At 44.5% G+C, this 15,361-nt stretch overlaps 1 protein-coding gene across 1 annotated transcript in view; it reads right to left on the bottom strand.

Annotated features, from left to right (window-relative positions):
* LOC138513998 (lysosomal alpha-glucosidase-like) overlaps nucleotides 1-15,361 on the bottom strand; it is a 1,078,298-nt gene that overhangs the window by 525,647 nt on the left and 537,290 nt on the right. The window contains exon 12 of the mRNA XM_069629222.1: nucleotides 4,188-4,272. Within this exon, the coding sequence (XP_069485323.1) occupies nucleotides 4,188-4,272 (85 nt within the window). The remainder of the gene's footprint in view (nucleotides 1-4,187; nucleotides 4,273-15,361) is intronic.

Here is a 15,361-nt window from a genome sequence, read left to right as displayed (position 1 = left end):
TCCAGAGGTTTAGAAAACAATGAGCTGTACTGATTGTTTACATAGTGCCTACCTCTGTCTGAATTCATGCTTAGCAGCCAACCCTGAGGCTGTACCACTCTTTAAGTGACATAGGGCTTGGAATTTCCTTCCATATGAGAAGTTTTGCCAGTTTACCCCGCTGTCCTCCTAGGTGGGGTTTCTCGTACGCAGTGGCCATATAATCCTTCAATCATGAGGTGCTGGAATATTGCAGTACGCGTCATATCTTGTATATTGTGCAAGCCCAGGATGAGCAGGTGCTATATTTATACCTGTGACTGTGAACGTGCTGCACTGCGGTTCCCAAGGTTCTACCAACACAGACACGGCCAAGGTTGGCAAGAATCCTTGCCCCTCCCTTTGGTACGTCCCATTCCTTGAGGCATCGTGAAATCAAATCCGTACACAGGTATTCCCCCCTTTAATACTAGCAAGGTGGCCGTTCACTCTACAAAGGTGGTATATAAAGCCGCAGAGTGTGTGAAAGATATAGCTAATCCTTCGGACAAACTGTCTTCTGGTCAAAACGTTTTAGCTTCTCACTCATACACACTTACCATATCGGAGGTAGGCTGTGCACGAGACGCAGGCCCTCTGCTGTTCTCTAGGCACGAACTGAGAAAGGGGCCCCGGATACACGTGTGCGCCCATCATCCGTCCCACAAACATGAATGTCATTGGCTGACAAACATCCAATGATATTCCAATAAATTCATTGTTGCTATGCCAATTTACAGTAGGTGTCAGATCCTGACACTGGTGCGCTGTTTGCGCACAGATCAATACTGGCAGGGCCACCTCTCTAGCACCCGCCAGCATCTTATATTCCATGGAGCTACATAGAGTGCGTGGAGCTACGAGCTCCACGCATTTTAAATTGAAAAAAGCTGCGGAAAAGGGGACGCGCCCCTGCTCTGTCAGTGTGGAAGGCCCAGCAGCCATGAAGACAGGACATCAACATCGGCAGATTACTTATTTATTAATTTGATTTGCTGCCATGCTGTGCAAAAATAATGCAGAGCAGAGAGCAGAAGACAAAGAACAGAGAACTTGTATGAACAATGTTCTCTACTCTGCAGAGTTTGCACACTTTCTTGGTGTTGTGGAGGCTCTGGGTGGGGGGGTGGTGCCCCCCCACCCTATTAAAGCGGCCGCCACTGGGTGTGATGGAAGGTTGTACGAGCCCCCCTCCTCTACTCTGAGAGTTCTCCTGTCAACTTGCTCGGTAGGGATCTGCTCAGCAAGTTTAACATGACGATTTCATTTACAGACAGATGTATCGTCTGTGCCACACCTGGCATGTGCTCCCAAAGAGCAATGCTGGTAATACATGCCGTGGATTGTGAAGTGGCAGTGAGAGGTATCCCTGTCAACCCCAACATGTTTGTTTATGGCATCAAGGTACTCGCCCGAGCCGTCCCCCAGATCACTCGAAAGGAGTGGAGAGTACCCACTGACTTCATTTTTCAACCTGTAGTACTCCCCGAGCTAGTTGCTGGCACAATCCTATCATTAGATTTGGAAGGCCTAGTGGTGTCCACAAAAAGAATTCTAGTGCTGGATACTGTTCCTCACGGGTGCCAATGATGCACTGTGCCATGCATTGATCCCAATGTGCCAATGTGCCCCTAGGACAATTGTGCGATAAAGAGCTCTTTGAGGATGGCAATAATGTTGGGGAAATCACAGGATGGCTATCAGACAAGCAATCACAAGATACCCTCCTGTTGCAACCTGCATGCACCCCCTTTGTCCTGAAGGAGGTAATATGGATACACGCAGCACAACTAGTGAAGCCCCCACTCCTGCTAGTACTGGGTAAAAGGATATGGCATGGAGGGTGCTGCCTATTGGGAAACAAGTCACCATACTCTCCCCAAATTCCGTTAGTGATGATACGAGCAGAAGATATGCAGTCTTGGTTAATGGCAAGGAAGTATTGGGAGCCCCAGGGAGTGGTGACAATTGGGGACCTACTAAAAGAGGGTAAGGTAGTAGTCTTGGAAGCGCTAGTGGCAGAGACGGGTTTGCACGTGGGCCAACACTTACTGCATGCCTCCTTCCTTGCAAAATTGAAACATAATGGCCTGAATATTCGGGTTTAAGCAAGATTAAGCGATAGAAACACTCTATGATATTGCAGAAGGTGGGCATGCGGTGTAAAGAATATATGAACTAATCATGGCCCGACCAGTTGGTATTGGCATCGACCCACCGACACTGGGAAGAAGAACTGCAGGAACAGTTAGCTGATGCAGACTGGGTCAGGGCGGTAACATACCATAAAACAGTGTCTAGAAATGCGAGACTCCAGCTGATACAACTATATATAACCCACAGAGCATACCTAAGCCCCAGAGAATCACGAAGTTTAACAACACAACTGAACAGTGCTGTCCAAGATGTGGTCTGGTTGATGCAGACATAGTACACATGTTCTGGGCATGTAGGGGGATCCAGCAATACTGGGTAAACATAGCTCAAATGCTAGAAAAAGCAGGCATAACATTGGACGTAAGGTCCTCCACTGTCTGCTTGTTTGGGATATTCCCCCGCCCACAACGAGCGAAGCAGGTCAACAAACTGAATGATATGGCCTATATATTAGCAAAACACAGAATAACAATGCACTAGAAGTCACGCAAAGGCCCAGAAGCACAAAGGTGTTGGGGTGATGTCCAGAAATGGTCACTCGCAGAGACCTCGATTTGGCAGGAAGCAGCTCGCAAGGGACACGAGGAGGGAAGTACAGACCTGGATTTTTGGAAGACATTACTTCAGGAACTGTTTGCCTCAGAATGTACTTAGATCCAGGCAGTAGAACCTATTCTACAGACCCCAACGGAGGTGTAATGTAGATAAGAATGCATCGAAAAGTTAATGTTAACTGACGACAAATAGTGTGAATGGCGTGGGCTGGCGAGTGGGTCGAGGAAGTGGGGTGGGGGAAGTTGAAACACAGATTCAACATTGGTATGATGTAGTGGCGATTATACGTGAATGTCTGTAAGTTAAGTAAAATGTTAATAAAATCTTTTTTTTTTTAAATTATGGGGAAATCAAACTTGAGATTTGCATACCTTGTAAGATCATGGTGCAAAACAGGGACATTCAGAGCCCCCTGATGGCTGTCATCACACCCCCCCATTCAGCGAGGCAGATTTGCAATACATCCCCACACATTTTTGGACAACAAATTAGCATGATGTAGGGATGCTGAAAGAGGTGACCCCTGTTAGAATCAAACTTAAACCAGGGGCGGTACTTCCGAGAATGAAACAATACCCATTGTCCTGAGAAGCAGAGGAAGGGATTCAAGAAACACTGCCTGTCCTATTACAACAAGGGATCATAGTACCCTCCACCTCACCATTCAATACACCTATATACCCCATTAAAAAGGCAACGGGGCAGTTGGAGGATGATTCAGGATTTGCAACCTCTTAATGACATATTACAGAAGGAGTTTCCACTTGTCCCAAACCTCACTTCCATTTTGTGCAGCATCCCCAAGGAGGCTACTAATTTCTCTGTTGTAGATTTGAAAAATGCCTTCTTCTCAGTTCCCTTACACCCAGACTCTCAATACCTCAGCGCATTTACCCTGGGATGGAAAGCGCTACAAGCACACTCATTTGCCCCAGAGGTACTGCAAATGCCCTAGCATTTTCAACAGAATAATACACGAAGGCCTAGGCAACATTCAGGTGCCCAACACGATAATTCATTATTATGACTTAATATTTATAATGAATTCAGTATAATTACTTTTCACTCTGCACTATCTGGTCTATAGAACTTCGAGAGATAATGTAATGTTCGATGCTGCATAACATTTCCAGTTAAACCAATTGAGCAATTTCACACAAAACTATCATACCATTACAGAGTTTGCATACTGACCACATTGTCTCTTTGCATTGTCTTAGAATGTGGCCCTTTCATCTCTAAATCTAATGAGTCCGGTTACCACTTTGACTTGGAATGTCAAAAGAAGTATACCTCTGGATTATCCATGCAGAAGATATCATTTTGTACACAGTTCTGATAAAGAACATTCTCTAAACCTGGGAAGAAAAATAAATCTACATTTCATGTTGTGGATGAGGGATTCGGAAAATCTGGTTATTTCACTTGCATTGAATATCAGAAACAAGTGCACTTACTAGGCATGTATGGAGGATAGTTGAGATTGTTTGCAGCACATCCTGTATTTTGACCAGTTCCAAAATTTGCTGGCTCGTTCATATCCTTAAAGAAATATTTGTATTAGCACAATTGCTCCATCTTCACCATAAAATGATGTATTCACGATTGCAGAACGCATGCATGCAACAATTACATTAGAATGGGAATCTTTTTTTCTGTTTAACCCCTTTAACACAAATTGTGAGGTGGGATTTATTGTATAGACCTTTGGCTGCTTGCACCCTCTAGATCCCAGATGGCTGTGGCCCACAGTATACAATGTTTGGGCTGTAGAAAGCAGGACTTGAGTGCACACAGATCACCCCCTTTGCCTCCACATTGAGGGGATATGCATACAACCTAAAATGGTACTGTTTTTGTGGATGATTATACATGTCCCAAGGGCCAAACGGTTACAATAAATGGCTGAATGCAGCACTACAGTGATAATGAGCATGAATGGTTCAGGCTAGCATTGACCCTTTCACTATTCCCCATAAAAAGTGCATAGGCAGCTGTTTAACGCATTTGCTTATAACTTGAAAGATTCAAATATATTCCCATTGTGTGATTGAGACATTTCTACCCTGATTCCAAATGAACCGTGTTATATGAAAAAACATCCTTTTTGGTAGGCAACAACACAGCCTTTGCCCCTATGCCATTTGATCTGAGGGAAATGCAAGAATGGTTTTGATGTTAGAGGGCAATGCCAAAGAGATCATACACATCTTTGTAATATGTCTCCAGCTTAGATGGTCTTCTGTCCTGAAAATGTGAGCAGTAGGAAGTTCTGTAATGTTTCTCTTTGGATGATGCCATTCTACCAGATTGTTTTGTTTGGCTGAATGAACTCTGGTTATTTTAATGAGCACTGGATCATTGATGCCTTGTTGGATGTGTGATGAATATGGTCAATTCGTCCCTTCTTTGCAGGAGGCAGCCGCCCCCTTGAGGCTAGGGCGGTTTTCCCATGAAGCAACACCCTCCCTAAGGCTATGGGAAAGGGGTTCCTCACTCAGAGGGACTGCCCGATAGGGGACAAGGACTCCCAGTCCTACCAGGAACTCCCTACAAAGAACACTGTGTCTGCCTAAATGGGAATGGAAAATACATAGTATTGTTGTAGGTTGGCATAAGCAACATACTAACCTTACTCCCAGATATTTGGGTGAAGGCAATGCTGGGATCCTCATGAGGTCAACAGCTGATGGAGGTCAACATGCCCCGTAACAATACGGCGGCAGGAATAAAGAGACGAGGGAGATGAAATGGAGCAAGAGGAATCCTACTCAGAGGCATGCCTCTGACACGAGAACGTCCTGGAGGGGTGGAGTTGCGCTTCAATGCAGAGACAGCGGTATCATGGAGAGAAAGTAGAAGGAGAGGAAGATGCTCGAAGGCTGGCATTCTGGAGGGCAACAACAATGAACTGGAGACAGAGACGGGATGAGAGAAGGACCATCTCGCCTGGAGGAGTGAACACACAGCAGCCGTGGTGGGTCTGGGGCCCGTCAAGCAATGCTGAACCAGGCCACAATGGGGAAATCGAATCCCTGGTCTCTGTGCGAGAAGCGTTGCAACTGCTGAGTCAGGCAGGCAAAGGGAAGCAAGTGCTCCCCGAGAAGGTAATGCCCAGGAGAGGGACAGATGTTACGTCCCCGAGTTTTGCAAATCCACAAGCAAAAGGGGGTTAACTGAAGAGAGTGAGACAAGAAGCGGGAGAAGCCAAAAGGGTTATGGGAGCCTGAGAAACCCGATTGCTGGACACAGGCAAATGCCCAAGAGAACCTGGTGAGTTCAGCCAATCAGAGAATCAGAAAGGGTAGGGAGATGTGGTCGTTAACCAATAGTCATCCTAGGGGTGGTAATATGTGGGAGGATCTCATGGAGAAGGGCGCCCCTCCTGGGGATAGGGATGTGATTGGGATGTACAACCCGTATAAACCTCAACCTAGTAGGCTGATGGTGGGACCTGAACCTTATAGGTCTAAACCCATGTCTAAAACTGTGTGTTACAGAGAAACATCGTACTACCCTGATGGTTTAGGTTCTGAGACGAAGAAGCTCCTGAGAGTACTACATGCAAGCGGGAAAAATACCAGACCAGTTGTAGTCAATGGAATGGATGTTACATCAGGGCAAACCCAACTATATCAGGACATCAGCAACAAATGAATAGATGACTTGAATGGATGCAGAATGCCAAATGCTATGTAACTGAAAGCTGATGGCGGGTGAGTGAGAAGCAAGCTGAGCAAGAGAAGGAGTAGCAGAACAACCCGGTTGACCAGCAGTACATTGTTTGTAAGACACAGGGATAGCGTCATACCAGTTGGCTGAGAGTCGGCCCTACAGAAAAATGGAGATTGGGTAGTGGTGGCGTGACCTGCAGTGGGTGGACTGGTCAATCCAACAATTGCTTCAAAACCACTAACCTTATCAGTTTGCACAGCTACCTACACCAACCTGAACAGTATTCAGAGCGGTTGTGGCTGGACATTCTCTAGAGGGAAGGAAGGTCGAGTCCCTGGTTCCCTTCTCGACAGTCAGACGTACAGGGTCCGAAAATTGAAACCCAGGGAGAGAAGACGATCAACCATCGTCCGAAATCCTACCAAACCGATGAAGCATCCCAAGCCCAATACGGGTAACCAGAGTTAACGAACCTCCGTGGGGGGGGGAGCTGAGAAGCCATTTAAGAGACTCCTTAGAAATTCTATGAAACTTTAGGCAACCAAGGAGAACAGTGAATAATATGAACTGAGAACACCTACCTCAGCAGTTGAGAAGATAAATGGTCTGCAAGCACGAAACTCCAACTCCCTGAAACACCATATTAAGGGATAATCTGAGCGACCCTGGAAAGTACAAGACAGTGGACAAAAAGGGTTGGATGCCTGGGAATAGTTTATGCTCTCCTTCTCTATCCAAATACAGAATAGCTGGGGAAACCCCTGCCAAGGTGGAGAATTACTGTGCACGCCCCAGAATCATCTAGGGCTGGTCCATTGAGACAAACCCCAATCATCTTCTGTCGATACCACTGTTACCTAATGCTGATTGATAAACACCAGATCCTGCCAAGAGTCCTGTCTTGTTCAGCTCATGATGTTAACTTTGCCTTCCTCACAGATAAGAAGAAACCGTTAACCTCGTCATTTTGTTCGAGCTTAATAGCCGGAAAAATAGAAAAATCCTGTGAGACTGTAAATTATAGAGAAACAGAGAAAACTGTGAACCAATTTGTATACAGTTCCCAGTCTAATTCCACAGGTGTGTGGTGCTGGAGAGTCGGAAGAGAATGGACTTCATGGTGTTTTGCTGTTTGTTGTAGTGACAGGGAAAGAATAGGAGCCTTTGTGACTGGGACGGTGCATTTTTGTTTTGACTCACACAGTCTTCCCGACGAGCACCAGTGTTTCTTTAATTTATGTAGGGAAACCCCCTTAGAAATAAGGATGGCTAGGTTTGATTTTCATTTAATATAAGTCTATAGCAAGCACTATTGCACCATTTGGTCAGTCTCTACATTCCTTGTTGGCACAGAACCTGAAGGGTTCAATTACTCAATCATAAATCAAGAACAATGTGAAGGACAATGTTCAAGTTCGTGGAATCGCAGTAAGAGAATCATTTCTCCTATTAAGGAATTGCAACCATTGGATTTGTGTAAAGACTTCAAATGTGTTATAAGGGACCTGAAGAGAGAACTGAAACCCTTACTTTGATAAACTGTGAAAACCCCACGTTCGACCGGATGGACGGTACTTGGGAGCAACCCAAGTAGCTTTAGCCAGAAGTAGCTTGAGTGGAAGTGCTACTAATCTGGCACATTTTTATGTTACGTTTTTCTAAAAGTGGTAGGGCCAGATAGTGGTTAGGTTCCGGACTGAGGACATTTTGATTTGGACAATTGGCTAGCACCCTTAGTTTCATCTTCAGGCAGGGAAAATGCATCATATTAATAGGGAAGGTAGGTATTTTCTCTTCATTTCAAGTTGAAACCCTTGCAATGCTAATCGCTAGATAGACTACTCCTTCTTGTTCACAACAATCATTTATGGAAAGGGTCCTTGATGGCTAGTAAATAGTAAATCATTTACATTTATGCTTTTGCAGTCACCAGAAGTCTTTGTAGATAGATGTTCAAAGGTGGAGAAGGCATTCCTGCAACTAAACAGGTGAAACATGGTATTTGCATTCCCTCCTCCATCTCACCCAAAAGGCTCCTTTAGGGAGTGTATTTTGTAACCATGGAAACAATATCCTCGAGTCAAGTGTTAATAGAGTTGCTAGGCTATGATTCTGGGATTGCTAGACGGAAAAATAATGTGATAGGGTGTGAATGGCTTTGCATAGTGGAGCAGCATTACTGAGGCAGGGTGGGGGCAGGGCTTTTGAGATGATATCTTGTAAGTGTAGATATTTAGAAGGTTTTTATTCAGATACGTGGGAAATTGGTAGTAGTGCAGAAATGGTTTACTTGATTTGAAATATTGCTACTGATTGTAAATTAAGAGTGGGTAAACACCTGAAACATTCACCCCTCCTCCTGTACCCATCCCAGCTTTTCTCCTACCTCTGCACCTAGTGCTCCAGATTAGATTTTAAACTGGTGTATGTTTCTCCCTATTTTTTAAAGTTGAGAATCATATGTTATTTTATGAAGCAAAAAAGTTATTAAAAAGATGATAACTGTAATATAGAAATGCTTTGTACTACTTATTTCTTTGCACCTTATGCAGTACTAATAGTAGAATTTCTTTCTTTGGCACTACATGTGCCACTCATCCAAACTTATCGATGGAGGTATGCGGGTGAGAGCAGGGATAACAAGCTCCTATGTGTCTGTTTCATATATTTTGCAATATTTTCCTATTTCTATGGGGTAAAAGTGGCTGATATGCTCTTTACGTTTAGAGCTACCTGCACCCTATTTGTAACCCCCATAAGTAGAGGGCACTGTTGCAACCCATCTATGTTTGCAATTCATAAATCCCATGCATATATACTGGGAGGGGTCAGAGATGCGAGACAAATGAGTAGATCGAGTTTTCTCATATTTAGCCATTTTATTGAACAGTAAGTGTGGGACAAACCCCTATCTTTCCCTAACCGAACACACCCAAAAGCTAAGTAAAACTGACCTAATGTCCAAACATTTCTGTCCCTCATGCTCATACATACAACAAACTCAAAAAAAGGATTATTTGGTTGTTCAAACTTCACAACATAAAATTTAAATACACACAAGGAAAGCATAAACAAATATCCATGTATGAATTAGTTCAGAGATATTCCATTGAAAAGTCAAAAGTGACCAAGTTCTTTCAATGGCCAAGTTTCTCTCCAATTGTGGCCCAAATTTCTGTTCTTCCCACATGTTTTTCACTCAGCAGCACAATTGTCTTATTGTCCAATCGGTGTCCTCATTCTCCAAGGCAATGTACAAAGTGTCCACACATTTCTGGTTGACAAACTAAAAAGATCTCTTCTTATGTAACACTGTTTTGTCAGGATGATTTCACAACAGTTCAATAAAGCACACCATCAGATGTACAGTATTTATTCTAGTGCTTCTCGATTGTCAAGGCAATCTTCAAAACATCCACAGACTGCTTTTTGGTAAACCAAAAAGACTCCTTCAAATGCAAACACAATTCGGTCAGGATGGTTTTACAACAGTTCAACAAAGCACACCATATGATGTACACTTTCATTCAACCATAATCTCCTATCAGATTGCCGTACTTCAACTTCTTCCTGGTCCACACACCTGCCAGGACTAACTACTAAGTTTCCCGTTCCTGGTCTACTCGCCTGCCAGGAAGAAAATACTACAACTACTATTAGAGCCTTGTAGCGAGGTTTGCTTCAACACTTCTGATACTTTAATCCTCAATGGGAAAGATTACATCAACATTTGTTTTGCGCCTGGACAATATATTTGACACTGGTTCACTTGCCCCTGGCAATGCAGATATTTCCCTCCCCCTTGATAATTATCACAAGGAGTGCTTCTGTTCTGCAAACTTTGTTTTCCTTTGCTTGACTCTTTTTAGCTTAGGCAATACTTGGTACAATCTCCTTCTAACAATAATCATTCTTTCTGTACATCATCTTCCTTTTGGCTTGGGTAATGTTGGTTGCAATATTCTGGTTCACATTTTTTAAAGCAATGTTTCTTTTCATGCTTATCCAGTACTGTCCCTTCTTTACCTAGACAGTGGTGGTTACAATATATCTTCAAGATTGTCCCCTCTTGGCTTAGACAATGATGGTTATAATATTTGTCAAAGATTGTAACCTCTTGGCTTGGACAATGGCGGTTACAAAATATTACCACTTCTTGGCTTGGACAATGGTGACTGCAAGGATTCTTTTCACTCTCCTTCTCAAAATGAGACTTGCACCCAAATTGCTTTAATTTCTCATCTCAGTACTCAAAAGGTTTCTTGTTATTAGTTTGGCATTCAAAATGACTATGCGATATCAGCGGTCGGGTTAGGAGTGTCCTGGTGTTACATTGGCAAGGCCAACTCACCGGTCTGCTGATGCGTCTCCTCTCGATCCCCTGCATGTATTCCTGCTTTTAGAGACGAAAAACCTGCTTTTGACAGCTCTGATCAGGTTTCCTCCTCTCGCGCCTTCCACAGATGTAGCTTCTTTCGCTCCATGTGCACTCCAGTGAATGCCACACATGGAGCGACATGCAGCATGGGGAGAGCGTCTCTCTCCCTCTGCGCAGTCAGTTTCTTTACCGTTCCCACTGCACGTGATCTGCAATTCAAAGGATTCTCGACCTCTGCCACAGCTCTACCACAGCATCCCGCTTTCTAATCAGCTGCAACCTTGTCTCCTGCACTGCATTTAAACTGCTGCTTCATTTGCCTCTCATGACTCCTGCTTCTCCTTCTCTTCCTCGTGAAGGCCTGCACCTGAGGGGGTTTTAAACATTTGAAAGTTCCGCTCAGATGTGGGTCATCAGAAACACTAGACTGTATACTGCAATTCTGCACATCTGATCCCCTCTTCCTCGTCCCAGTAATTAGGGAATTAGGGAACTTGAAGTCCCTAAAGTTATTAAATTGTGGAAACTATTTGTTTTTTACTCTGCTTTACTGTTTTGCCGGTTGTATACTGCAGCAAACGTTTTAAGGAAACCAATAGTTTATTTTTAACCTCACAATTCGAATACAGTATAGAACTATGATAATTAGGAATATTATTGGTTCCTTGACTTCTGCCTCCATGTTTATCACAGGGATTTTCACACTTCATGTTCAAAGGACGATGGGGAGTGGATCTGCATGATGCCAACAAGCCATCAAATAGCCAGGCAGCGGGGAACCCTCATCCTCAGGAAATTATGAATATCATGATCTCCCTGACGTAGTCCTCACATTCCCATGATGGCTTTCTGCTCCCATGTGATCCACCCAGCTAATACTAGCCACAGGGTCAGGATCAGGTAGCGCCTGCCTTCCCCTGGCCACATGGGAGGACACTTTAGGCTGGGAGTCTGTGAGGAGTCCACATGATTCATCACATACCCTTCCCCTAAAGACCTGGCCTCCCATTCTAGGTTATTTTGCTGCCTCTGATTCAGCAGTCTCCCCCACATTTAAGGGGGGCTCTCAGGATTTCCAATTGCCTACTAGATCTCTTGAAATGTTGGCTTTTGTACTTTACATTTTTGAGGAGAATAAGGTGGAAATAACTTATACTTATTTACATAAAAATAATTGATGATTTTTATTTTTAGCTTAGCCACTTGAAGAATCCTCTCATCAAAGTGTGGAACTTCACTTCCCAAGATCAGTTGAGAAGGAATATCAGGTATCACTGCTACTCCTAACAACATTTCCTTTGCTAAAATGGTTACAATGGGTTCTTTCAAAGGGTGTCCTTTAGCCTGTCTGTGAACACATCCTACCCTTCTCTGGCCTAAGATTTCCAAATCTGGAGGAAGAAGAGCAGCTTTTACAGCAGACCCTTTACTTCCTATGTCCAACTGGGCCCATATTATCTCCCCCTGTAGTAACACCAGGAGAGTGTAATTATTTTCTCCCCTGCACAAAGCATGACATCAAGGTTTTAATTATTGCTGGTTTTGGTAGAAGGAAAGGAGAGGGCATTCTTACTGGAAAGTTCCAGTTCTTCTCTCTATTTCCTCTCCTCAGGGGGTTGTTGTTAAGATGGATCTCTAAACTCTGACCTGGTGAGCCATAGTTTAGGAGGCCACCCTCAGTTTGATGAAACAGGGGCACTTTCTGGAAAAGCCAGAGCAATCTTAGTAGCTTGGCAGGTGGTCAAGACAAAGTCTCAGGAGGGGTGAGAGTGATCGGAAGCCCACAATGAGTGCACACAGCAACAAACCACAAATTACTCTTAGACAAGTATATATGAAAATGTCTATACATTTATTGTCTGCCGGACCAATAGACACAAGTAATCTTTGGTTATGCAAAAACAGTTACCACAAAGAATTACTCTACTACACAGCATATATGCAATACGTTTCCTAATGCAGCAAATGAGGAAAACACAGCCACCACCTGTAAAGAAAAGTGTGGGTTAACACACCAGGAGCATTAGACAATTCTTCTGAGTTGTTCCTTAACTTTCGAGTCCAGCCCATAGAAGTGGGAAGCCTTGTGCTCAACAGTACAGTTGTGCATGAAAATGCACGATCGTTCAGGTGAAGCACAAGGCGGGTCTTCTTGGACGGGCTGTAGCAAGTCAGGAAGGGGCTTGAGGCAATGAAGAATTGGTTCCCACTATTCAAGTAGGATCTGCCCTTGGCGGCAGAGCAGTTTTCAAAAAGTGAGAATAGCTAGGGAGCTCAGTCTAACCCAGCTAGGAACTAATACCTTTAGGGGATATTCATGCATAAAAGGGATTGGTTGTGCCAGGGGGCCACCAGTAAGTGATGCAAGTACTCATCGACCCTCAGAACAGTCTGGACCAAACTTTGCCAGTCTAGTCGAGGTCGCTAGTATATTCGAGTCCTGCACTTTCGTGGTGCTCCAACTATCTTCGGCTGCAGGGAAGAACGATCGTTCGTGATGGGATAGTTGCCTTTTCTCAGCTTTCTCAGAAGGTATGAAGAAGATTCTGGTGCAGCAGACTTCACGGCACTGGAGAGCAAAACAGCAAGGAACCTACAGTGACGGTCACCAACAGGAAATGATGCAGGAATTTTAAAGATGCGGGCAGCGTTACACACTCTCCTTATTCGGGACCTAGAGGAGCTAGGCCTGCTAAATTTGGCAGGGGAATGCACAGGACCATAGCAAGCGATGTCCCAAGTCTCGGTTTGCAACTCGAGACGGTAGCAGGTTTGCAGAATATCCTGAGGTAGAACTGGACAGTTCACTGGATGGCCCAGGAACACTTACGAATGGGCCCGTTCATTGGGTAGGCAGGGGGCACCGAGAGCAGTTGTTCCCACTACTCCAAAGGAGTGAAGCACTTTAGCAGGCCATCTTTTATCGAGGATGAAAGCAGGGGTCCAACGGGCCAACCGACGGTGTAGGGTGCCAAAACCTTCCAAAGGGTCTCCGGCAGTTTCACAAGTCTGTTTCTCAATGCAGGAGACTTGGCACCTTCTTTAGTTTGGTGAGAACTCAGGTGATCCACCTGAAATGGATGCAAAGCCCCTTCCCTTATCTAAGATGAGATTTGCGCCCAGATCAAGGACTGCCAATCAAAATCTGATCTCATGTAGGCATCCCAGTCATCGTCCAATCACGGTCCACGGTGGTCTCAGTCGTTCAGGCACTATAGACTTCCTGGCACCATTAGTGCAGATTTGTACCAGACAGTCCCATCCCAATTCCTGGGCACACACACGTGACAGGCAGAAGCCAACAAAAGAGATTGGTTTTCGCAGGAGGCTTAATGCCCAAATAAGGAAAACCCGGGTTACTCGACCTGGGTGAAGGCAAGGGACAAAATGGCCATGAACTGAACAAAAGATTTTGTGGCTCGGTCATTTTCGGACCTGGCCACCGTCTTGAACCAAACGCGGAAAACGTGGTATGATTCAGTAAAAATAAGTAAAACATTATTAAAAGTAACTGCTACCACTAGTTCATCCCAGGCACACTCATACAATCACCAAAAAATCCTTCAAGTGTGGCTACAGGCTTAAACAAAAAGGACTCCAGTGCAAGGTACTGGAAGGTACATTGTGCACTGTTCAAAAGTTACCAAAAATGGCAACATGTTCAAAGGCTAAGGGAAACATAGTTTCCCAATACTGACAGTCTGAAGGACGTGTCAGTTCCCCCAATAACAAGTGAGCCAAAGCCGAGGGGAGCACAGCTGAAGGATGGGCTCCACTGGTAAAAGTTCAGGATAGGATAGCCAAACAAAAGCAACATGTTTGGGGGGGTCCACAAATGGAGGGAAAATTACACATAAATGAAATCTTTCAAAACACTCGCCCCTCACAGAATAAGGACAGGGGAACTAATTCACCCCTGGGTAGGCCTCATTTCCAGGTTGGTTAAACATTCTGGACAACCCATCAGCATTGCTATGTTGGACACCTGGACTGTGTTCAATGGTGTAGTCAAACCCTTGTAGGCCTATGGACCCCCTAAGCAACTTTGGATTTTCTTCCTTCATGTTCCACAGGCACTTTAAGGGCTTATGGTCAGTTTGCACAGTGAAGTGTGCCCCATAGAGGTAGGGCCTCTGGTTCCTTAGGGCCCACATGACAGAGAATAATTGTTCTACTCAGTGGGCCACCTGAGCTCTTTGTCCTTAAGCTGGTGACTAATGAATCCAATTGGTTGTTGCTTGTCTTTCTTATCTATCTGTGACAGTAGAGCACATATCCCAGTGTCAGATGCATCTGTCTGCACAATAAAAGTATGTTTGTAGTCAGGGGCCCTTAGAACAGGGGCCTGTCACATAGAGTCTTTTAAGCTGTTCAAGGCCTTCTCACACTCCTCAGACCAAGAGACATTCTTAGTCTTCTTTGGAGTAGTGAGAGCAGTCAGAGTGGCAGCTATGGTGCCATAGTCTGCCATGAAATGTCTGTAGTTCCCAATGAGTCTTAAGAAGGCTCCCACTTGGGTTTGTGTAGTGGGAGTAAGCCAGTCTTGTACTGCTTGTAGTATACTGGCTAAAGGCTGAA

This window comes from Ambystoma mexicanum, chromosome 12 (genome assembly GCF_040938575.1).
Source record: "Ambystoma mexicanum isolate Mex_15411 chromosome 12, UKY_AmexF1_1, whole genome shotgun sequence".
Classification (NCBI taxonomy): domain Eukaryota; kingdom Metazoa; phylum Chordata; class Amphibia; order Caudata; family Ambystomatidae; genus Ambystoma; species Ambystoma mexicanum.
The sequence above is the reverse complement of the archived record's forward strand: the minus strand, read 5'-3'. Positions and strand labels throughout refer to the sequence as shown.